Consider the following 25,839-nt stretch of genomic DNA (forward strand, 5'->3'; position numbering starts at 1 on the left):
TCTTACATGATGTACTTTCAATGAACTACTGTTAGACAGTGCAAAACCTAATGCCATACATCCAGAAACAGTAATGTGACGGTTTGAAAAGGCACTTTGGAAACAGGTGGTGGGCAGGGTCTATCCTATGTCTGCCTGATGGCTCCAGCGGGAGGCCCGTGCCATTTTCGTCGTCGGGCCTTAGTGCGATATTTTGTGTGAGCTGCCGGTACTCAGCAGGAGTGCACAGGCAGCTCACCACCAGGGTGGGGTAGGGGAGGATTATCAAAAAGTTTGACTAATTAAAAACCCAGAGAAGGATGAATGCATATAATCAGAGGAATATAAACCATTAGACTCTTCTGAAGGTAACTGAACATAAACCTGGTCATTTACATGTAACTGTATTATAGCACTTCCTGAGGCTTGATCAACATAACCTTCTGTATAGTCATCATATGTGTACATTACTGGTTCATTATTTTTGAATAGTCCAACCCAAACATTTCCTCCTTTGACTTGTATATGGTAAAAAAATTGATAGATGCCTGGTATTTCACATGTAAATATCCCAGTTGATGGATTATAATTATTATTTTGATTGGCTACTATTTTGTTAAACGCTATTGGCTGTCTTACAGCTGGAAAAGATTCTGAAAGAATGGCTGTGAAAGCTGGATACGAATTAATGACTCCTGGTGTTACATAACCATTATAGCCTCCATATTTTCCTGGTTGTACAATTTCTCCTGGGGGCCCTGGTGGACCAGGGAGTCCAGGTGGACCTGGGGGGCCACTTTCTCCTGGAGGCCCTGGTGGTCCCTGAGACTCTTTTGCATGAAGGCCAGAAAAGCGACCTGGAGGTCCAGGTGGGCCTTCAGGTCCTGGATCTCCTTTTTCTCCAGGATATCCTGGTGGACCTTGAAATCCAGGCAGACCACGTGGACCTGGTGGTCCAGCAGGTCCAATTAATCCACCTTCACCTGGGAATCCTGGTGGACCTGGAAGACCTGGAAGACCGTTATCACCTACTTTACCAAGTGGCCCAACAGGTCCGATAGCACCTTTTTGGCCAGGTAATCCCCTTGGTCCTTCTGCACCTGGTGCACCAGGTTCTCCTGGAACTCCTGATTTTCCTGGGGCACCTCCTGGGCCTATTTCGCCCTTTGATCCTGGATACCCTTGTGCACCTCTTGCACCTTGTTCCCCTTTTACTCCTGGTGCACCTGGTGGACCAGTTGCACCTCTTAGACCTGATGGCCCAGGGGGACCAGATGGCCCTAACATTCCCGAGCTCCCTGGATTGCCCGGTGCACCTTTTTCTCCTTTCTCTCCAGGGTATCCAGCCAGACCTGGGGTACCGGGGTCCCCTTTAAGTCCTGGTAAACCTGGTCTTCCAAAACCAGGAAGTCCAGGTGCACCTTGTAAACCTTGTAGACCAGGAGGGCCCTTGAGTCCAGGCGGTCCTGGCAACCCTGGTGTGCCATCTTCTCCAGGCTTTCCAATTCCTGATGGCCCAGGTAGTCCTGGAAGGCCTCTCTGACCTGGTTCACCGGAATATCCAGGTGGACCTGCTGTGCCTTTTTCACCTTTTTCTCCTTGTGGACCAGAATGGCCAGGGGCTCCTGGTTTTCCATATCCTGGTTCACCACGGATTCCCTGTGGCCCTGGTAATCCTGGAGGACCTCTTCCACCTGGACGCCCTGGAATTCCAACTCCTTTTTCTCCCTTTGCACCAATATGGCCAGGATACCCTTGTTCTCCTTTTTCTCCAGGTGGTCCTGTTGCTCCTGAAGAACCTGCTGGCCCTGGTGGACCCGGTTTACCAGGAATTGACAATCCAGTTGGCCCAGGATATCCTCTTGGCCCTGGAAAACCTTTCTGTCCTTGCATCCCATGTGGTCCCATGCTGCCTTTTGATCCAGGAAATCCTCTTTCACCTGGCTTTCCTGGTGCTCCTGGAATACCATGCTTTCCAATGCCTGGCAGCCCTGGTGGTCCTGACTGCCCTGGAGGACCAGCTGGTCCTGGAATGCCAGCACCTGATTTTCCTGGGTATCCGGGTGGACCTGGTAGACCTCGTGGCCCTGGAGGACCTACTGGTCCGCGATGCCATCTAACTGTTAATGTTAATATAAAAAGAGGAGATTTGCTTTAGATTATAGTATTAAGACATATTTATATTAAGAGCTTCAAAGTTTCCTCATTGTAATAGTATGACTGATTACAGTATTATCTTTCTATATGTATCTAGGGACCACATTTTGGATAATCAATAAAAAAAAGTGGTTTTGAAAAATAATGTATGTTTGCAATAATTAACAACTTGGAAAGATGAGCTATACTAGGTAGTGAGCAATGAGATATTAAGAACACCTTTGTTGAGGAATAATGGAGGATTGTATTTGAAAAAGTGCAGTTCAGGCCAGTTACCCAGCTGCTGAACAGAATAGAGTTCCTTAGAAATAGAGTTAAATTCATGTTTTAAAATTCATGTGGAATATGTTTTGCAGATATGCAGTTAAACAGAATTAACTATATATTGGCGTGCTGGTTTTGTACAAGTTACAAAAGTGAACCAAGATGGTGTATTTGTTTTATTTTGCCCATAATGAGTGTGGCTGTACTTTTTTGTGATTGCCAAACTTGCAGCAGCCCACAAATTAAGTAACTTTATACACCAAGAGAAAAACCCAATATTTTCATTCTCTTATATGTTCTACAACACTCTGACTATTTTTCCTATCTGTGTATATTATTTATAGTTTTATATTGCAAATTCTTTGCTTACAGTGATCTAGTAAATTGTTGCATCGAGTTATGTCAGTGTACAGCACAGAAACAGGCCATTCGGCCCAACTGGTCTAAGCCAGCATTTGTGCTCTGCATGAGCTTCCTCCTACCTCTCTTCATCTAACTTCATCAGCATTATCCTTCTATTCCTTTCTTTCTCATGCTCATCTAGCTTCCCCTTAAACACGTCAATCCGATTCAGCTATTTCTTGTGGTAGCGCACTTCACATTCTTACCACTCTTAGGGTAAATGTGATTTTCCTGAATTCCCTGTTGGATTTATTAGTTTACCACCTTAAGTTTTTGACCTCTAGTTTCAGACTCGCCCACAAGTAGAAACTTTTTTTTTAGTCTACCCTATCAAACCATTTCATATCTTGAAAGAGATCTATAAGGTTACTACTACCTCTTAGCTATTTCTTTTCTAGAGAAAAGCATCCAAACCTGTTCAGCCTTCCCTGTTAAGTATAGTCCCTCAGTTTTGGTATCATCCTTGTGAATATTTTTCCCACATTCTCCAATGTCTCTATATCTTTTTTGTAATATGGAGACTAATACTGTGCACCGTACTCGAAATGTGGTTTAACCACAATTTAACATAAATTTTCTGTTTTTCAGTTCTATCCCTCTAGAAATTAACCACAGTGTTTGTTTTTTTTTAATGGCCTCATTAACCTGCATCATGATTTTTAGTGATTTGTGTATCTGTACTTCCAGATCCCTTTGCTTCTCTACCCCATTCAGACTCTATACAAGCAGTAGATGGCCTCCTTATACTTCCGACCAAAATGTCATCCATTTAATGACACATTTTTATTTGGGAAGCTGTAGGGAAATGATCTAGTTATATTATTGGCTGTGAACCACATGCTGCAGCTCCATTTAGAAAGCACTGATTTCTCAATAGTCTCATGACTTTTGGGCTGGCTTTCTTGGGATTTAAATGATGCATAAACTTATACAAAGGGTTTGGGACAGTAGGGGTGTGCCCTATGGTCTTGGAATATTGCAGGGAAGTACTGAGACCTTGCAGTGTTGTGGGATAAAAGATTCTAAATATGATAATATTGGAGAATGTGTTTAGGTACAAAAAGGGTATTGTAGAATGTGTCAGGGCTAGGAAGGAGGAATCCTGGAGTAGTAGCATAGAGGGGAGAGGTAGCTGATTCTGAATGATTAAATTGATTTGCCTACTTTTTTTCTTTGGTTTCATTACTCCTTAGTTGTCATTGATTGTTGGCTAGTGCTTTCCTGATTCTGATTTGCACATTGCTAATTTCTTTAGTTTCAATTTGCTGCTTTGAGCTTGTCAATAAGGAGTTTCAGAAAAATGTGGTGTTGCTATTTATTGTGCAAAAATGATCAGCTTAAATTATTGGACTTATGGCAATTGAATAAGTCAAATTGTATTTTTTTTACAAAGTATTATAATTTTAGAGATACTTTTGGGCTTGTGCTTTATAATGATGTGCATATTGGTTTGGAAACTATGAATCAGTGGTTTTGTTTGCTACTAAATGAAATAGTTAATTGTTTCCCTTTTTTTAAAAACTCAAAGATGCAGAGAATGTCAGAAAAGGTGCTTCAGATTTCAGATTCAAATGCCTAGCAGTAACTGGCTTTGGGGCCCACATAGGTTGACAATATTGAGAGGGAGGTTCTGGAGAGTGACAGCAGCAGCTATGGAGTGCAAGGGTCTGATAGATCAGGGAGGTTATTATGGAATGCTAGAATGAGGTATCAGAATCTGATAGCCGTGGGAGATGATTTTCAGATTATGGCAGCACTGGGTTGGGTGCGGAGTGTACTAGAGTGTAAGCATTGGAGAGAGATGTTGCTGGTTGTGGGAAGCGCTAAAAGGGTTAAATTATGAGGACAGGTTGCATGGAATAGTCTTGTATTCTCTTGAATATAGAATATTAAGGGGTGATCTAATTGAAGTAATAAAAATGATTAAAGGATTGGATAGATAGAGAGAAACTTTGGGTTAATATCAGGAAGCACTTATTCACGCAAAAGAGAGTGGAAATCTGGAACCAAGGTGGTTAAATTGAGTTGAGATACAGATTAACCATGATCTAATTGAATGGTGGGACTGGCTAGAGAGGTTTAATGGCCGACTCATGTTCCTATGGGAATACCAGGAGGGGTAGCAGATTGCTGTTGATAAAAAGGCTTTTTTTTTTGTTTTGAGGCTGGTCATGGTGCAGAAGGCTTTTGTTATCCATTTAAATAAATCCTGATCCGAAGATTATAGGACTTTCCCTTTTTCTCTCCCAGTTTCTCTGGCATGACTGGACTTCACGCTCCTTTGTAATCAGAAACTGATACGACTTTGACATGTGCGTTGGAGCTCAGAATTTATTAACAGGAGGAGGTCTAGTTATGATGGGGATGGGTCAGATTGACAGCAGTGCCAGAGTGAGTCAGGTTGTGGTGGAAAGGGAGTTCTTAAAAAGGGTTCCCAAGCAGCCATGAAACCTGTATTTTTTAAAATACTTAGCTGAGCTCCTACAGACACTCTCCTGCACAAAAGCCAGATTCCCAACTATTTTTGGGAGCCACTTTCAAGTTCTTCAAGCAGTACTTTTAAAATCAGCACTGTGGAAGGAAGGGGTGGTTATGATAGTGGGAGTTCAGTTTGCAAAAGGAAGGAAGTGGCAAAGATGGGGTTTGAAGTTGTGGTGAAAGGATTCAGTTATAGCAGGGAAAGGTGATGGTAGAAAAATAATAGCGGTGAAGGGGCAGGAAGGGGAGGTGGGATGTTGGAGTTCTAAGATCGTTTATGGCACCACAGAGATAAGTAGCCAACACTCACTTTAAAAGTCAGACTTGGAGGACTCATTCGGAGGTAAGTAAAGTAAATAGGTAAGTTTAATTCTGACAGAAAACCATAATGGAAATAGGTATGATGGGAAAGCGTCACAGGAAGCACGTGTTACTTGAAAAGAAGTGTGTGCATACGCCAGATTTGGGCGCACTCCTACAATAATCTTTTTGATATTGAAAGTTAATGATGGACTCTTAGTTCTGTTGGTAAAACTATCCATTTCTCACCTCTGGGACCAGAGATAACGGGTGTTCGATTTTCTTCTGAACTTTCTGAACTTCTGTCTCTGTTTCGATAACCTGTTTAGGGAAGTCAACAAAACACAGTGGAACTTTTTGAATCTTTCATTTGTTACTTTGGGTTCATGTACAAGCACAAAAATAAAGTCTGGAAATGGTAGTTGCCACAAACATTTTTTTTTGGGGGGGGTCTACGGCAATAACTTATGCAGAAGGTTGTGTTCAGTTATAAAGAAGAAATAAGTAAGGTATGATTGTAATAGATAAGGTTTCTCAGTTGTACACAAATAACTAATGTCATTTTCAGAGCTTATATTTTGTACAAGATTGAAAGAGTAGAATTTTTGTTTGGCAAGGCTAATTCTGTTTTTTGTTAAAGCATGAAAAGCTGAATAAAGGCTATACTGAATTTGAAAAATTACAAATAACTTTCTTTTATAAAATATTCACTTTTGACACCTTGGACGTTTAAATTTTTTTAGTGTTTCTTTCCCTTTCCTCCTCAAGGATTCGCCTGTGAAGTTGCTTTGCATTACTTCTCTAGGAGGAGGTTTTGTTGTAACCATAACCTATTTTTAAATAAATGAAGCACATTGAGGGTTTAATTATAATTCATTGTTTTTAAAAACATTTTGTATTGATTTTTAATTGAGTTGTACATGAATAAAAAGTAAACAGAAAATTCAAGAGACGCACCCATGTTTTTGATGGCCACCCTCAAAACAGGAAACTTTGCAAACAAACCTTTGGGTACAGCTTTGAAGATGAGAAGTAGCCAAAATGGGCTAGAACACAGTAACTGACCTTTAGTTCATCTGTACTTAGAGCTTCACGCTGTTTATTGTTTAAAGAAATACATTCTTATTTACAAAAGACAGGGAGCCATAATAAATGTAAAAGAGAAACTGTCTTTTATTTCAGTAAAACATGGTTATGGTTGAGCATTTAATTTTCAAATATTTTGATGCTTGTCCCAAAATATTTGTGGTCCAGAATCCTTTTGGTGATAACTTTGCAAAGACTAAAACATGTTTAGGGCTTCTTCATATTCTTATTTTTTGTCTCAATAAAATCGATGCTTTGGGTTGAATTTAGTATAGACAGGCAAACATTTCACCACCGATAATACCACCTTCATTTAGTACTGCAATGGACTGTCTGCTTAGACTGTGAGCTCATTCCACACCCTTCTGACTCAGGCAAGATTGCTACCTACTAAGCCTTACAAGCAGTAATGATTTAAATAATAAAGATAAGCAGAAGAATGACTTGCCTTCCTGAAAATTATTTAATTTCTGTTGATAATTTCTTTGCATAATTATATTAGTTAACAAGCATAGTGGAATTAAAAATAATGCTTCAAGCCATGCTTAAGTAGCTAAATCTTTTAGGCAGAAAATTTTACTGTTGTCTACTTCTGAATTTAATTATCTTGTGGTATATCTGCCAGCTATGTGAAACCAATACAATATTCTTAACTACAATTAGGCAGGCATATTCAATTTAAACTCGAAAGGACGAGAAATTACAATGTTACATTTTTTATGACAACCAATATTTGCCATCTAAATCAAAAATTGTACTGAAGTAGGTTTTAAATATTTTGCAGTATTTTTGAGTAATTTTTTTTTTCTTTATTGGAGCACATTATTTTAATTGACAGAGGCATTTGGAAAAAAAAGTACAATTGAAAGACCTAGGTGAAAGCCTAAGGAGCATCATCCAGGCAGGAACCAAGGTTGAGGAAAAGGTAAATTAAGAGACAGTGATCAGGTGATACCAACAACAACAGTTATTCAGAGAAATAGTGAACAAATTTAAATTAGGAGATTCCTTAAAAATATAATGAGAGTCTTAACTTCCAGCACAATTATTTTTAGTTTCTTTATTGCAAATATGCAATATCAATTTATTTTATACAAAATCACAGTCAGTAGAATTTTCAGTTTATTTTTTGCTTTTGTTTGTCCCTATTCTCCTTCTGGCCTATTGTTTTATTAATAGTTATTTACTGACTGTTGATTCTTCAATGGCAGTTTTCATACCTGCTTGGTACTTATTGGCTGATCGGTTCCATGTCACTCTGTGCAGTAGATATTACATAGTATGAACCAGTTGCATAAGTACAGGATACGTAACTGATGATCAGCCATACACTTTATATCTTGCAAGTAATCTGCCTAATACTCAAAAGTAACAATGTGTTACTGTCAGCAGCATAGTCCACAGTCACTCATGTATTCTGCTTATACCCTGTGTTCAAAAATTAATTCAGAACAACTTTAGGTGCAGAAATTAAATTCTAAGTGGGAATTAACTGACAAAATGCTCAGATTGTTGATGTCAGTGAAATTTCTTTGCCATCACAGCATTTTGTTGTGAGGTTGTAGCATTTTGTACATGAAAATCTCGTCAGCCTGGAATTTGCTGAAAACGTTTCCGAAACAGCGCCGTAAGTATGATGTAACATTGCTGAAAATAGAGACGTGTTGTCGAAGCTTTTCATCTTGCACTCATCAGGACAATCCGCAAGAATATCAATGTAAGGGAAAACAACAATTTTATGCTGTATAAGAAGAGAGCGCTGATTGGTTGGCAAGTGAACTCTGATTGGTAGAGACGTAGCCATGGAGAATGCACCAGTTTATGGTGACTGACAGTTAACTGCCAAGCTTTGTTTGAAATTTAAACCAGGCAGCTTGACTCTGGGCAATGTCTTGACCAATCAGCACTCTCTTCTCATACAGTATAAAGTCATTGTTTTCGCTTATATTGGTACTCTTGTGGAATGCCCTCGCTTCTTTGAAATCTTCGCTGAAACATTCTGCTATTCATTAACTTAACTCCATCCCAATGATGAAGTATAGCTCATGTCAATTTCCTCAATTTATGCTGTATGTTTAGGCGCCTTGGGATGCAAAGATGTATTTCTGGTGTTCTGTGCAATTTTAAAAAATTTTTCCTCACCAAGACCTATAATGTTTTGCTGTATCTTCAACTGCATCTTTATGGCATCAGAATGATTCGCATTCAAAATTGAAAAACTTCCATGATCACATTTTTTTTTTAAATGCTGCACTTAATTTGTATAAATGATGGTTTGAAGGCTTCAACATTTAATTTACATGCATAAAAGGGCACTTAAGGAAGGAATATGGCACGAGCCCCGAAATTTTATGTTGGTTTTTACATTTCGGTATATGCTAATAAGATTTTCTGGAGATTTTGTGATAACTCACCTGCAGGAAGATTAGAACAATCCTGGCCATTGTGTATCATATAACTGCTATTATACTATAACATAACCTCATTGCAGAAGTTAAATGATATCGTGGCAGTGTGGACATAATATGCTTGATTATTACATCATTGGATATTTGATGTATATGGTTGTAAACTTGTCTGTTTTTCTTCTAAACGGGTAAATAAGTACATATTAAATGTTGATTTATAATAGGAGTACTGTACTGTCTGTAACACAGTGAGAAATTTAGGGATGAAAAGAATGTATTTAAATAAATGTTCAGAATTGACAACGATATGCAACCTATACTAGAAGATAATATCAGTACATTATAATTTTCAATTTTTAAAACATTTTTTTAATCTTTATAGGTCACATATTAAAACAATGCTACTCAAATGTGAGTAGACCTGTGAGCCTTACTTCGGTTGTGGGTAAAATGTTGGAAAAGGTTATAAGAGATAGGATTTATAATCATCTTGAAAAGAATAAGTTCATTAGAGATAGTCAGCACGGTTTTGTGAAGGGTAGGTCGTGCCTCACAAACCTTATTGAGTTTTTTGACAAGGTGACCAAACAGGTGGATGAGGGTAAAGCCGTGGATGTGGTCTATATGGATTTCAGTAAGGCGTTTGATAAAGTTCCCCACGGTAGGCTATTGAAGAAAATACAGAAGTATGGGATTGAAGGTGAATTAGTGCTTTGGATCAGAAATTGGCTAGCTGAAAGAAGACAGAGGGTGGTGGTTGATGGTAAATGTTCATCCTGGAGTATAGTTTCTAGTGGTGTACCGCAAGGATCTGTTTTGGGGCCACTGCTGTTTGTCATTTTTATAAATGACCTGGATGAGGGTGTAGAAGGATGGGTTAGTAAATTTGCGGATGACACGAAGGTCGGTGGAGTTGTGGATAGTGCCGAAGGATGTTGTAGGTTACAGAGGGACATAGATAGGCTGCAGAGCTGGGCTGAGAGATGGCAAATGGAGTTTAATGCGGAAAAGTGCGAGGTGATTCACTTCGGAAGGAGTAACAGGATTGCAGAATACTGGGCTAATGGGAAGATTCTTGGTAGTGTAGATGAGCAGAGAGATCTTGGTGTCCAGGTACATAAATCCCTGAAAGTTGCCACCCAGGTTAATAGAGCTGTTAAGAAGGCATATGGTGTGTTAGCTTTTATTAGTAGGGGGATCGAGTTTAGGAGCCACGAGGTCATGCTGCAGCTGTACAGAACTCTGGTGCGGCCGCACCTGGAGTATTGCGTGCAGTTCTGGTCAACGCATTATAGGAAGGATGTGGAAGCTTTGGAAAAGGTGCAGAGGAGATTTACTAGGATGTTGCCTGGTATGGAGGGAAGGTCTTACGAGGAAAGGCTGAGGGACTTGAGGTTGTTTTCGTTAGAGAGAAGGAGGAGAAGAGGTGACTTAGTAGAGACATATAAGATAATCAGAGGGTTGGACAGGGTGGATAGTGAGAGCCTTTTTCCTCGGATGGTGATGGCAAACACGAGGGGACATAGCTTTAAGTTGAGGGGTCATAGATATAGGACAGATGTCAGAGGTAGTTTCTTTACACAGAGAGTAGTAGGGGCGTGGAACGCCCTGCCTGCAACAGTAGTAGACTCGCCAACTTTAAGGGCATTTAAGTGGTCATTGGATAGACATATGGATGAAAATGGAATAGTGTAGGTCAGATGGTTTCACAGGTCGGCGCAACATCGAGGGCTGAAGGGCCTATACTGTGCTGTAATGTTCTAATGTTCTAAATGAGCAGTTGTAAAATAACTTTTAAGTGTTTAAAGAGTTAAGTTCCCCTTCTATTCCTTTGTGTTCCTTGAACAACATTGACTGTAACTCACTGTCATGCAAATATGTTTAGGCTAGTTTTCACAATCTATTCTGATTGAAAACTCCATTATTAAGCCACCTTCCTTACCATGCTTACTTTATTAAAATAGAGCCACTCCTTCATGGACCACATATAACTACAGCTACTTATATTTATATAGCAGCTTTAACAAAGTAAAAGCAAAGGCACCTCACAGGAGAGTTAGCAAACAAAATTTGACACTGAACTACACTACATGATATTGGGAAAGGTGACAGAAAGCATTGGTCAAAGAGGTAGGTTTTAAGGTGTGTCCGAAAGGAGGTAGAGAGGAAGAGAGTCAGAGAGGTTTAAGGAGGCAATTTCAGAGCTCAGGCAGTTGAAGGTATGGGGCCACCAGTGATAAAGTGATGCAAATTGCTGATGCGCAAGAGGCCAGAGTTCGATGAGCACAGAGGTCTTATAGGGTTGTAGGGCTGGTTACAGAGATAGGATGGGGTGAGGCCATGCAACAATTTGAAAACAAGGATAGGAATTTTGAAATTGAAGCATTGTCGATTGGGGTCACTGAGCAGACAGACTTTAACTTTCTCAAATGTAGGTTTTCTTCAGAAATGCCTTCAATTCCAAAATATCCAAAAACTCCAGAATATTTAACCTCCCAATTCCACTATGCAACACTAGCCAGCTGCTTCCCATAGACAACCGCGTACCCTTTTCCCTACTCCCCCTTTCTGGAACCGGCAGTACTGTAATCACTGTTTTTCTGCAGGTTTTTAAACACTATTTTCACTGGAATTTAAGTTCACAATACCGTGAAAATAATAGCAAAATACTGCAGATGCTGGAAATCTGAAATAAAAACAAGAAATGCTGGAAATACTCAGCAGATTTGGCAGCATCTGTGAAGAGAGAAGCAGAGTTAACGTTTCAGGTCAGTTCTGAAGAAGGGTCACTAACCTGAAACATTAACTCTGCTTCTCTCTCCACAGATGCTGCCAGACCGGTTGAGTATTTCTAGCATTTCTTGTTTTTCTATCTGTGAAAATAATGTTTTGTACAGATAATATTTATTTCAAATTTTATTGCAATTTCAATCTTGTGATCTATCAGACATTTCTTAAACAAGAATGAGCAACATTAGGTGTTTGTTTTTCACATTATATGTTGTGTCATCTTCAAACACCTACAAATAACCATGCATTTACTGACAATGACTAGTTTCTGAGGATGTATGCGCCAGTGCAGCTGGAGATAATCCATGTTCTTAAGGTTTAAATAAGCCAAGATGCTGACAATGCCTGTGGAATAACTAATGTTCTGTGACTTGCAAGAGACGTGCACAGTTATTTAGAATGCATAAATTGTATAGTCCTTGTATACTCAATAACAGAAAACTGTTTTTCTGACAGGAATCCTGACCCATAATCATCATGACCCATGGTGTGCAGTATGGTGGTAGCCAAATACTTTATTCAAATCTATTATCCACATTCACAGAGGTGATTTCAATTAAGATAGCACGAGTTATGGTTTTGATGGAGCAGTGCACCAGCATGTTGTTCCAGTGTTTAGTTGGCTGCAAGTTCGTACAGGAGTGTCCTAGTCTCACCCTGGTTGTCTGGGGAGTATGTGAGGCATTCTCCTTTGGGAGGGACAGACAATTGGAGAGTACATCAACCTGTACCCTCCTTTGCATTCCATACTGTCTGCAAAAGTGCAACAATAGAGGCATGAATGGATTGTCTTCCCACTTTAAAAGTGGATGCATGTTGTGGGGACCTTACATGGAGAATTTTGAAAAACAAAGTGGTGGGGAGAGGGAGGAGGAATGTGAATATTAAAAATTGGTTGTCTGAAATGTAGTTCAGAGTCTTCAGACTAAAATGAAACTAGTAACAAAGGTCTGAAATACATTAAGAGCTGCCCCATGTTTTCTGTCGACTTGGATTATTTTGCTTATTGAAACTCACTGATCACAACATGAACACTTACCAGTAGGATTATGTGCATTATTATATCTATAATATCCAAGTCCATTGACCAAGGTAACAGACAATAGCAACAGAAGGGCACCACTCTCTCTTAGAGCCATGTTTGTAGTTCAGATCTGTAAAGTATTGACAGAATTTTTTCTGAACAATGATAGAAAGGAAGATATAAACTAATATAATTACTTTACATATACAGTTTTGAAAGGGTAAAAATACTGGCAGAATGTAGACTATCAGGATCAAAATATTGCTTTGTAAAAACAAAGAAACATAGTATTAATCTTAATATTTGAAAGATTAAGATCATTTAGTTTTCAAACATAATTTAATTCTTCACACTATAGCACGAGAAACACTACAGTAGTTTGTCAGGATATTGAGTATATCGTCCACACTTAGTATCAGTGCCTTAACATGCTCTTAATATAGAGTATATGAAGTACTTTGCAAGCAGAATGACAATTAATGTTTGACCTCATGCTAGTCTTAATTCAAATTGAAATTCAAACATACCAACATATTTTATCTCCAAAATCTTGGTTCAATGTAGTCTCCCAATAATTTATCCTTTGAAATAGTGGGGTGTCTGATGAAGAAGTGTTTTCAAAAACAATGCATGTTGCTATTTATATATGAGAAAGCTTACTCACACAACAGTAAATTCTAAAGCTCCTCCTTTGAAATGCAAGTACCAATTATGCTGTTTCATTTTTCACATTGACAAGTTGTATCAGGTTAGTGGTTCTTCTGGTTTGAGTTGCCTTGCCTTCTTTGGCATTGCTCTTCTCATGCAGACAGTTTCAAATGTTGTACAGATTTCTGAATTGGGTTTTAAAAGGCTTGCATAATTTGTTTTTAATTTGTTTGAATTTAGAAATCTGACATAAACAACAGTAAATGTTTTGCAAATCTGTGTTATTAGTCTTGTTTTTGTATAATTGTAGTTTCAACATCTAAAAGCTACACGTACAGAAGTTCTATATCAGCTGATCATATTTGAGTGGTAGATTTCTCAACCATTTAGTTCCAAGATTTGCAACAGTGATTGTCATTAACAAATTGGTGATTATATGTAAAAAAAAAAGGACTAGATTAAGAAACATAAAGAACAGAATGCCATATGCATTCTTTAAATGCGTTATACAATGTAGAGCAGTGATGAATGGTGTGTGTCAAAGATAATAGAACTATATATTGAGAAAATAATGGGTGCTAAGATTCACAAATATATTCCTTCAGTGACATTTAAAATAATGTATGATTGGTATCAGTAATTCTTGTATAAATAATGAAATAACAAGAGACACATGAGATTGGTTACAGTTAGAATAATGTAAAGTTGTTCAGGTAGTAAGAAATAGTCTGAGTTTTGGTCTTGTAATTTACAACATAATTAAAGCTCTGTGATGCGATTACTTTCTCCTGAATATTTTAACGTTTGTGTAGTATGGCATTTTAATAATCATATATACTGTGATGATGTCACTGAAATGTTAAATTGCAAGCACTATAATTCGGAGATTAAAACAGTTTAAGATGCAATGGATTATCGATTCACACATCGAGTTTGGGTGATATAAACGTTAGTTGATTTTTCCTCCTGTGATTTACTTCTGTGCATCAATTTCAGTAAACATTAAGGTATATAATAGTCTTTAAAAATATTGCGAGTAAGATAGTCTTCATAACGATGCCACGGTTCTGGGTCAACCTGAGACAGTGGCCGGCGATGGGGTTGGGGGGGGTCGGGGGGGGAGGGGGGGGAGGTGGTGTGAAACAAAGGAACAGCATTAGACCCTCGAGCCTGTTCTGCCATTCAGTCAGATTGCGGCTGGTATGTACGTGAACTCCATTTTTTCAACTTTGCTCCATAATCCCTTGATGCCCTACTATCAAAAATGTATTGATCGCAGTCTTGAAAATTTCAATAGACCCAACATCAATAGCGTTTTGAGGGAGAAGGCACCAGATTTCCAATACGCTTTGTCTGAAAAAGTGCTTCTTGATTTCACCCTAAATAACTTAAGTTTTAATTTGAAGATTATACATCCTTATTCTGAGTGCACCCACAATAGGAACCAGTTATTCTATATCTACCCTATTGAATCCTTCTATCATTTTAATCATGATTAGATCACCCCCAATCCTCTAAACTCGAGGGAATACAAGCCAAGTTTATGTAACCTGTAATAATTTAACCTTTTAAGTCATGGTATCATTCCGGTGAAGCTACACTGTTCCCCCTCCAAGGCCGCGTATCCTTCCTGAGGTGAGGTGACAAAAACTAAATGCAATACACTTGATAAAGTCTGACCAAGGCTCTGTACAATTGCAGTATCAGTTCCTCCCTTTTGCATTCCAGGCCCTTTAAGATAAGAGACAACATTCCATTAACCTTTTTGTACACATGCTCTAGATATTAGTGATTTGCCTTCCTACAAACCCAAATCCTTTTGCTCCTCCACAGTCCTCCAAGTATTACAACTTGTCATGAAGAAAATATTCTGGTTTGCTTTTCTTGGATCAAAAATAGATGACCTCACTCTTCCCACATTGAACTCCATCTGCCACTGGTTTCCCTGATCTCCCTGGCAATGGTCTGAGGCTAAATCACAACCTTGGTGTCATATTTGACCTGAGATGAGCTTCCAACTACATATCCGTGTCATCACTAAGACCGCCTAGTCATAGAAATATCACCCGTCTCTGCCCCTGCCTCAGCTCATCTGCTGCTAAAATCCTCATCCATGCCTTTGTTCCCTCAAGACTTGACTATTTCAACGCACTGCTGGCCGATTTCCCGTATTCTACTCTCTGTAAACTTGAGGTCAGCCAAAACTCTGCTGGCCATGTCCTAACTTGCACCAAATCCTTTTCACCTTTCACCCCCTGCCCACTGATGTATACTGGCTCCAGGTTAAGCAACAGCAATTTTAAAATTTTCATCCTTGTTTTCAAATTCCTCCATGGCCTCGGCCCTCCCTAACACTGTAATCTTCTCCAGCCCCACAACCTCAGCTATTTGAACTCCTCTAATTCTGCTTCTTGAGCATCCGCTGTTTTAATCGCTCCACTGTTGGTGGCCATGCCTTCAGTTGCTAAGGCCCTAAGCTCTGGAATTCCCTCCCTAAATCTCTCCACCTCTCTACGTCTCTTTCCTCCTTTAAGGTGCTCCTTAAAACTTCTTTGACCAAACTTTTGGTGATCGGCCCTATTATAGCTACATGTGGCTCATTGTCAAACTTTGCTTTATAACACTCCTGCGCCTTGGGATACTTTATTATGTTAAAGTGCTATATAAATACAATCTGTTTCGTCCACTCATTTCATCTGTCTAAATCTCTTTGTAACTTCCAAATCTTTGCAATTTAACTTTGTCTCCTAACTTAGTGCCATCTTCAAACTTGAATAGAACTACCATTTCTTCAAGTTATTGTTATAGATGGTGAAAAGCTGAGGCCCCTGTAGCGATCCCTTTGGAACACCACTTGCCAATTAGAGAACATTCTCTTTATCCCCAACTCTGTCTGCTAGCTCCACTTTTGTAGATATAACTTACCCTGCTACAAATGCATGCTGATTCTCTTCGATTAGTTTATGTTTCTCCATGTGCTTAGTCACACAGTCTGTGATGATACATTTTGGTAACTTACTCACTCATTCATATGCTCTTTTGGCACCTCTTATTACATTTTTAGTATCCCTTTGTTGCATTTTGCAACTCTCCCAGTCTGTTTGGTTTCCACTTTTCCTTGATTTGTGTGAATCTTTTCGTATATCGTAATACTGTGTCTCTCCTCATTTTTTGACCATTAGTGTTTAACTGCATAACAACAACTATATAGTGTGTGGAAATAGTTAAGTCTAGAGGTAATAAAAGCACAGAATGAGGGTTTCAGGAGCATATGAACTAGGGCGGGATGGAATCGGGTGATGTTATGGAGGTGGAAATAGGCGGTCTTAGTGATGGTGCAATTATGTGGTCAGAAGCTCATTTCAGGGGAAAATATGACACCAAGGTTGTGAATAGTCTGTTTCAGCCTCAGACAGTTGCTAGGGAAAGGGATGGAGTCAGTGACTGGGGAATGGAGTTTTTGGCGGGGACCAAAGACAATGGCTTTGTTCTTCCCAATATTTAGTTGCAGAAAATTTTTGCTCATCCAGTACTGGATGTCAGACAATATAGAGGCAGTGGAGGGGTCAAGAGAGGTGGTGGCGAGGTGGAGTTGGGTGTCATCAGCATGCATGTGGAAACTAATGTGGAGATGATGTCTCCGAGGGGCAGCATGTGGATGAGAAATGGGAGAGGGCCAAGGATAGATCCCTTGAGGACTCCAGAGGTAACCGAGGGAGCAGGAAGAGAAGCCATCGATGACATAGGAACAGGAGTAGGCCATTCAGGTCATCGAGCCTGCTCGGCCATTCAGTTAGATTATGGCTGATCATCTTCCACAATGTCACTTTCCCGCACTATCTCCATATCTCTTGATGTAATTGAGCCTCCACAGCCCTCTGGGGTAGAGAATTCCAAAGATTCACCACCCTCTGAGTGAAGAAATTCCCCCTCATTTCAGTCTTAAATGGCCTACCCCTTATTCTGAGATTATGTCTCCTGGTGGCAGGTGGATAAGGTAGTCAAGAAGGCATACAGCATGCTTACCTTCATTGGCCGGGGCATACAGTATAGAAATTGGCAAGTCATGCTGCAGCTGTACAGAACTTTAGTTAGGCCACACTTAGAATATTGCGTGCAGTTCTGGTCGCCACACTACCAGAAGGACGTGGAGGCTTTGGAGAGGGTACAGAAGAGGTTTACCAGGATGTTGCCTGGTCTGGAGGGCATTAGCTATGAGGAGAGGTTGGATAAACTTGGATTGTTTTCACTGGAACGACGGAGGTGGAGGGGCGACATGGTAGAGGTTTACAAAGTTATGAGTGGCATGGATAGAGTGGATAGTCAGAAGCTTTTTCCCAGAATGGAAGAGTCAGTTACTAGGGGACATAGATTTAAGGTGAGAGGGGCAAAGTTTAGAGGAGATGTGCGAGGCAAGTTCTTTACACAGAGGGTGGTGAGTGCCTGGAACTTGCTGCCGGGGGAGGTGGTGGAAGCAGGTACGATAGCGACGTTTAAGAGACATCTTGACAAATACATGAATAGGATGGGAATAGAGGGATACGGTCCCCGGAAGTGCTGAAGGTTTTAGTTTAGACAGGCATCAAGATCGACACAGGCTTGGAGGGCCGAAGAGCCTGTTCCTGTGCTGTACTGTTCTTTGTTCTTTATTCTTTGTTTGGTTCTAGACTCACCAGTCAGAGGAAATATCCTCTCCACATCCACCCAGTCACGCCCTGTCAGAATTTTGTAAGTTTCAATGAGATCACCTCTCATTCTTCAAAACTCTGGAGAATGCAGGCTCAGTTTCCTCAATCTCTCCTCGCAAGACAATCCCACTGTCCCAGGGATTAGTCTGGTGAACTTCTGTTCCACTCCCTCTATGGCAAGTATATCCTTCCTTAGATGAGGAGACTAAAACTGTGCACAATACTCCAGCATCGGTCTTACCAAGGCTCTATATAATTGCAGCAAGACAACTTTACTCCTGTACTCAAATCCCCTTGCAATGAAGGCCAACATATCATTTGCCTTCCTAATTGCTTGCTGCACCTACACACGAGCTTTTAGTGACTCATCAGCGAGAACGAGAGGGCACAGACTTAAAGTATTTGGTAAGAGAAGCAAAAGTGACTTGAGGAAAAACTTTTTCATGCAGCGTGTGGTTAAGGTCTGGAATGCGCTGCCTGAGAACATGGTGGAGGAAGGTTCAATTGAAGCATTCAACAGGGAATTAGACAGTTATATGAAAAGGAAGAATCTGCTGGGTTATGGGGAGAAGGCAGGGGAATGGAACTGAGGTAATTGCTCATTCGGAGAGCTGGTGCGGACACAATGGGCCAAATGGCCTCCTTCTGCACTGTAACAATTCTGTGATTCTGATTCTATGAACAAGGACACCCAGGTCTCTTTGGACACCAGCGTCCACTGCTATGTCCAGACTGGCCACGAGAGTGTGGGAAAATGGCGCACTGACACGGATCACAAAAGTCCGAGTGTATCAAGCCTGTGTCCTCAGTACCTTGCTCTGTGGCAGCGAAGCCTGGACAACGTATGTCAGCTAAGAACGATGTCTCAATTCATTCCATCTTCGCTGCCACCGGAGAATCCTTGGCATCAGGTGGCAGGACCATATCTCCAACACAGAAGTCCTCGAGGCGGCCAACATCCCCAGCATATACACCCTACTGAGCCAGCGGCGCTTGAGATGGCTTGGCCATGTGAGCCGCATGGAAGATGGCAGGATCCCCAAGGACACATTGTACAGCGAGTTCGTCACTGGTATCAGACCCACCGACCGTCCATGTCTCCGCTTTAAAGACGTCTGCAAATGCGACATGAAATCCTGTGACATTGATCACAAGTCGTGGGAGTCAGTTCCCAGTAATCGCCAGAGCTGGCGGACAGCCATAAAGGCGGGGCTAAAAAGTGGTGAGTCGAAGAGACTTAGCAGTTGGCAGGAAAAAAAACAGAAGGGCAAGGGGCGAGCCAACTGTGTAACAGCCCTGACAACCAATTTTATCTGCAGCACCTGTGGAAGAGTCTGTCACTCTAGTATTGGCCTTTATAGCCACTCCAGGCACTGCTTCACAAACCACTGACCACCTCCAGGCGCTTACCCATTGTCTCTCGAGACAAGGAGGCCAAAGAAGAAGAAAAAGAAGATTTCCCAACCTCTCACACTTTAAGAAATATTCTGTCTTTTTTTTCTATCAAAGTCTATAACTTCACACTTATTCACGATATATTCCATCTACCATGTTTTTGCCCATTCATTTAGCCTGTCCAAGTCCGCTGGATGATTCTCTGGCTATGATTAGATAGATAGGAATGGAACCACATGATTGCAGACCCACACAGCTGGACAATAGTAGAAAGGCCTTGGAAGAGGTTGGTGTGGTCAAACATGTCAAATGCTGCAGACAGGTAGAGAAGGACAGGTTTGCTTTTGTTCTAATCACATAGGATGTCATTTGTGACTTTGGTAAGAGCCATTTCTTTACTGTGGCGGGATGGAAATCTGATTGGAGGGATTTCAACAATAGCATTCCTGGAAAGATGGATATTGATTTGGGTAGCAACATCAGGTTCAAGAACTTTAGAGAGGAAAGGGAGGTTCGAGAGGGGCAGTAGTTTGCAAGGATGGAGGGGTCAAGGATTATGACAAAGGATTTGAAAATACCAAAGGAGAGAAACAGTTAACAATATCAGCTAACATGTGAGCCAGATGGGACCTTTTGCCTTTTAGGGTTTGCAATAGTTTTGTGACTCTCCTTTCTCCTTTTCAGACTTAATATTAAATTCAGTAATATTATGCTGACTATCTGTAACATGTTCCCTTGCTGTCAGATTGCAAACTAATTCTGGAATCAGTGATAAGGATGCAGCCAAAGATGATGATTTTGGTCTTCCCAGCATTCAACTGGAGGAAATTGTGGCTCATCCAAGACTGAATGTTGGACAACAAGCCTGACAGCATAGATGCAGTGGAGAAATTGGGACAGGTAATGGAGAGTTTGAACTGGGTGCTGTCAGCATACACGTCTTCAGAGGTAGCCAATGGGCAGCATGTAGATCAGGAAGAGGAGAGAGGCCAAGGATGGATTCTTGGGGGACTTTGGAGATAGCGGTGCAGGGACAGAAAGAGAAGCTATTGCTGGCTACGATCATCTTGGTAAGAGTGAAACCAACTGAGCTGAACAATGGAGGAAAGGTGTTAGGGAAGGATGGTGTGGCTGAATGTATTGAAGGCTGCTGATGGAACAAGATAAAAATGCACAGTGATCACCTCATAGAGGATGTCATTTGTGTCTTTGATTAGAACTGCTTTGGCAGGAACAGAAAACTGACTGTTCAGATTTCAACAAGGAGTGGAAAAGATGGGCATGGATTTGGGAAATGACAACTTGCTCAAGGACTTTGGAGATGTGGTAGTAATTTGCAGGGAAGGAAGGGTTGAGGGTGGGTTTTTTGAAGAGGGCGGTGATGATAGCAGTTTTGAATTTGAATGATGAGAGGAACTGTGTCTGAGGAGTGAGAACTTTACAATGTAAAGTTGCAGGAAGGGAAATTGGGTGGTCAGTTTAACAAGGATCGGATGAAGGAGGTACCTGTTCAGTCTCATGAGCAAAATGAGTTCGGAGATAGGGGAGAAGCTAAATAAAGATACAAATTCAGGACTAGGGTAAAAGGGAACCTGGAGAGATGTTTGGCTTGGTAAGCCGGGGTAGTGGGGGAGAGCAGCAGAGATAGCTGAATAGATGGTCTCAATCCAGGTGCTCCTTAAACTTGCTGGAGGTGGAGGGGTTAGGGGAAAGGGGTTGACGAAGATGATTGCTCGTGGGGAAGGGGTGGCAGGAACCCGTCAGATGTGTGTATTCTGGATGCTGGATGGCAATTTGGATTTTTGAGCAGGAGCTCTGATCTCCCCTCACCAGCACTGTTAGGGGTTTGAACTCTGCACCTTCCAACTCATGGAATGCTATTATAAAGCCAACAGCTCATTGATGATAAATGACTAAACCAGATGTGTGCAAGATGTGCTCAAATCTGCATGCCTCAGACTTGAGGATGAAAAGATGTGGGCCATACTGTTGGAAACAATCAGCATGGGAGAGAGTAAAAGTTTTATTGCAGATAAATATATCAACAGTGTAGGTGGGCAGTGGTTGAGCAGTTTGACAGCTGCAGCAGGTTGGTGGTGAATGGAAGACCAAAGACTCGATAGGTGGGAGTTTGAAGATGCAATTATAAAATGTCTTCGAGGCAGATGCATGTGGAACTGGTGTTGGAAAGGGGACGGAAGATGTGCATGAAGAGGGATATAGGAAATCTGTGATCAAGATCGTAGGATTAGGAAATCTATGTGAGATAACGTTTAGTGCCGAGGCTGAGGGAGGATATCTTGGAAAAAAAACTGGGAACAGATTTCAGAGGAAAATGTTAGAGAATGAAGATGTGAACATACCAGAGGAATATGGAGAAAGGCCAAGGTGTGATTTGCTGATGTGGGATATGCTGCCACCATAGTGGTTGAAGCAGGCCTGTTGATGAAACGTGTAGTCAGGCAGGGAGGTATCAATAACTTAACACCCAATAGCAGAGTTTTAGACACCTGGAAACTGAGTGGGAATAGAGATCTGTCTAGACTCAGAAAATCAGGGAACTGTAATGATATTCTGATTGTTTGATTAACTTTACAAATATTTTAAAAAAGTGATTCTTACTGGAAATCTCCTGAGGAAAATGAGCGTTTTTATTCTTGAAATTCTGGCAAGGCCACACTTATTACCCATCCCTAGTCTCTGAGTAGGTGGCTCACTTTATTGAACTGCTACCATTCTTGTGGTGGTGCTCCCACAATGGTTTTAGGTAGAGAATTCCAGGATATTGACACTTTGAAACCAGTTCTGATTCATGGCAGGAATATTGGTCTGTGGCATATGTGGTAAATAATTAACTCATTCAAAAGCAACACTGAAGTCACAATGATAATGACACTGAAGTCTTTTTAATATTATAAAAACAGATACAACATACCTCAGACTTATAGTGTTATGTCATGTTCATGAAAGTCTAAAAATAAAATTCACTTGTAGCTTTTAAAGACAGTAGAAAGGATAATCGCAGAATCATAGCACAGAAGGAAGCCATTCGGTCCATCAAGTCCATGCTGGCTCTCTGTAGAGCCATCCAGTCAGTCCCATTCCCCTGCTGTATCCCTGTAGCCCTACAAGTTTATTTCCCTCAAGTGCCCATCCAATATCCTTTTGAAATCATTAATTGTCTCCACTTTCACCACCCTAGTAGACAGTGAGTTCCAGGTCATTACCACTCACTGTGTAAAAAAGTTCTTCCTCACATCCCCTCTGCAGCTGTTGCCAAAAACCTCAAATCTGTGTCCCCTAGTCCTTGTACCATCAGTTAATGGGAACAGCTTTTCTTTATCTACCTTTCCTAAACCTGTCATGCCTTTTTAAAAAATTCGTTCATGGGATGTAGGTGTCACTGGCCAGGCCAGCATTTATTGCCCATCTGTAATGCCCTTGAGAAGGTGGTGGTGAGCTGCCTTCTTGAACTGCTGCAGTCCATTTGGTGTAGGTACACCCACAATGCTGTTAGGAAGGGAGTTCCAGGATTTTGACGCAGCGACAGTGAAGGAACGGCGATATAGTTCCAAGTCAGGATGGTGTGTGACTTGGAGGGGAACTTGCAGGTGGTGGTGTTCCCATGTATTTGCTGCCCTTGCCCTTCTAGTTGGTAGAGGTCGTGGGTTTGGAAGGTGCTGTTTAAGGAGCCTTGGTGCATTGCTGCAGTGCATCTTGTAGATGGTACACACTGCTGCCACTGTGTGTCGGTGGTGGAGGGAGTGAATGTTTGTAGATGTGGTGCCAATCAAGCGGGCTGCTTTGTCCTGGATGGTGTCAAGCTTCTTGAGTGTTGTTGTTGGAGCTGCACCCATCCAGGCAAGTGGAGAGTATTCCATTACACTCCTGACTCCTCAATCAAATCTTCCCCAATCTCCTTTGCTCCAAGGAGCACAACCTCAGCTTCTCCAACCTAACCTTGTAGCTAAAATCCCTCATCCCTGGAACCATTCTAGTAAATCTCCTCCACACCATCTCAAGACACCTCACATCCTCCCTAAAGTGTGGTGATCAGAAATGGACGCAATACTCTAGTTGGGGGCCTTACTGGAGCTTTGTGCAGGCTCTGCATAACTTCACTGCTTTTGTACACAATATGTCCATTTATGAAGCCCAAGTTTCCAGATGCTTTGCTAACTACCCTCTCGATATGTCCTGCTACTTCCAAGGATCTGTGCACATGGATCCCAATGTCATCTGACCCTGGACACACTTTAGAACTGTTCCATTTCGACTATATTGCCTCTCCCTATCCCTTCTGCCACCTCACACTTCTCTGTATTAAATTCAATCTGCCACTTGTCTGCCCATTCTGGTAACCGATCCATGTTCTGTTGTGGGCGGTTCATATTATCCTCACTGTTTACCACACCTCCAACTTTGGTATCATTGGCACATTTTGAAATTTTACTCTGTATTCCAATTTCCAAGTCATGCAGATATATCAAAAAAGCAGTGGTCCTAGCACTGACCCTTGGAGAATACCACTGTCTGCCATCCTCCAGTCTGAAAAACAACCATTTACCACAACTCACTGTTTTCTGTCCAGAAGACAGTTTTTAATCCAAGCTCACACTGACCCTCCAATCCATGAGCCTCAATTTTGTTAACCAGTCTTTTATGTGGTACTTTGTCAAAGGCTTTCTTAAAATCCATATAGACAACATCCATTCCATTCCCTTCATCAAACTTCTCTGTTCCTTCATTAAAAAATTCAATTAGATTAGTCAAGCATGATCTGCCTTTTACAAATCTGTGCTGCCTCTCCTTAATGAACTCAAATCTCTCCAAGTGCCTGTTGATTTTTATTTCCCTAATGATTGTCTCTACAACCTTACACACCACTTATGTTAAACTGACTGACCTATAGTTACTATACACCCTTTCTTGAATAAGGGTGTCACATTTGCCACTGTCCAATCCTCTGGCACCTTTCCCATATCTCTGGAAGATTGGAAGATAACGGCAAGCCCTTCCACTATCTCTATCCCACCTCCTTTTGCAACCTGGAATGCAAGCCATCCAGACCAGGTGACTAATCCACTCTAAGCATAGTCAGCCTTTCCGGTTCTGACATATTCTCTCAGCCCCTCATCATCCAAGGAGCCCTGGCATTGGTTCCCCTATCTTTTGCCCTTGTTAGAATGTATGTGGCTTGTACCTGAAACATTTCCTCCTTAAAGAGTGCCGTTACAGTTTTTCCTGTCAGTTTTGGTTCCATTTTACCCTGCCGAGATCCCTTCTCATCCCATTGAAGTTGGCCCCCTTCCAATTTCGAAGTTCTACTTCGGATTGTTCCTTGCTGTTCTCCATTACTAATCTAAACCTTATGATACAATGATCACTCTTTCCCTAGTATTCCCCTGCAGCCACTTGGCCCACCTCATTTCCCATCATCAGATCCAGCAATGCCTCCTCCCTAGTTGGACTGAAAACATTCTGGTCTGGGAAGTTATCCTGAACACATTTCAGAAATTCCACCCCACATTACCCTTTAACATTATCCCAATTGATATTTCGGTAATTAAAATCCCCCAATATTACCACGCTATAGTCCTTGTACATCTCTGTGATTTCTGTGCATATTTGCTCCTGCATCTCTCACTATTTGGAGGCCTGTAGAATACCCCCAGTGGCGTGATCATCCCCTTTTTGCTTCTCAACTCTAACTAAATAGATTCTGTCCTTGTTCCTTCAAGGATATCCTCTTTTTCCAACACTACAGTGTCTTCCCTAATCAGTACTGACACCCCACCTCACTTTTTTCCTTCCCTATATTTTCCTGAACGCTTTGTATCCCTGAATATTAAGTACCCAGTCCTCACCATTTTTAAGCCATGTTTCCGTTATTGCCACTACATCTATTCCCACACGGTTATTTGTGCATGTGGCTTCCTTCTCTAGTACTATCCAACACTCACACCCCTTTATGCACCTTATTCTTCTTTTCTACTATATGCTGGTGCCCATCCCGTGCCAATTTAGTTTAAACCACATTAGTGAACCTCCTGGCGAGGGCATTGGTCTCAGTCCTGTTGAAGTGCAACCCATCCCTTTTGAATAGATGCCCCCTACCACAGAACTGGTCCCAATGCCCCAAGAATCTGAAGCCCTCCCCCCTGGATCATACCTCAAACCATGCATTGATAAAAATCATAGAAAATTTAAGGCATAGAAA

At 41.1% G+C, this 25,839-nt stretch overlaps 2 protein-coding genes across 2 annotated transcripts in view; one reads left to right on the plus strand and one right to left on the minus strand.

The window, feature by feature from the left end:
• The window catches only part of nt5dc1 (5'-nucleotidase domain containing 1), a 706,882-nt gene that overhangs the window by 235,262 nt on the left and 445,781 nt on the right, over nt 1–25,839 (plus strand). The window lies entirely within an intron of this gene.
• Nucleotides 265–13,003, minus strand: LOC137359943 (collagen alpha-1(X) chain-like). Its single transcript, XM_068025560.1, has 3 exons — nt 12,904–13,003; nt 5,830–5,901; nt 265–2,099 (listed from the first exon to the last, which is right to left on the minus strand). Exons 1-3 carry the CDS (start codon nt 13,001–13,003, stop codon nt 265–267), a joined length of 2,007 nt encoding a protein of 668 aa, XP_067881661.1.

Source organism: Heterodontus francisci, chromosome 3, assembly GCF_036365525.1.
Source record: "Heterodontus francisci isolate sHetFra1 chromosome 3, sHetFra1.hap1, whole genome shotgun sequence".
NCBI lineage: Eukaryota > Metazoa > Chordata > Chondrichthyes > Heterodontiformes > Heterodontidae > Heterodontus > Heterodontus francisci.

Excerpts from the sequence above, each read along its gene's own strand:
- LOC137359943 (XM_068025560.1), bottom strand. The coding sequence starts at position 13,003 with ATGGCTCTAAGAGAGAGTGGTGCCCTTCTGTTGCTATTGTCTGTTACC. Across the intron at positions 5,902-12,903 it reads TAATGCACATAATCCTACTG|GTTATCGAAACAGAGACAGA; the intron begins GTAAGTGTTCAT and ends TTCCCTAAACAG. Across the intron at positions 2,100-5,829 it reads CGTTATCTCTGGTCCCAGAG|TTAGATGGCATCGCGGACCA; the intron begins GTGAGAAATGGA and ends TAACATTAACAG.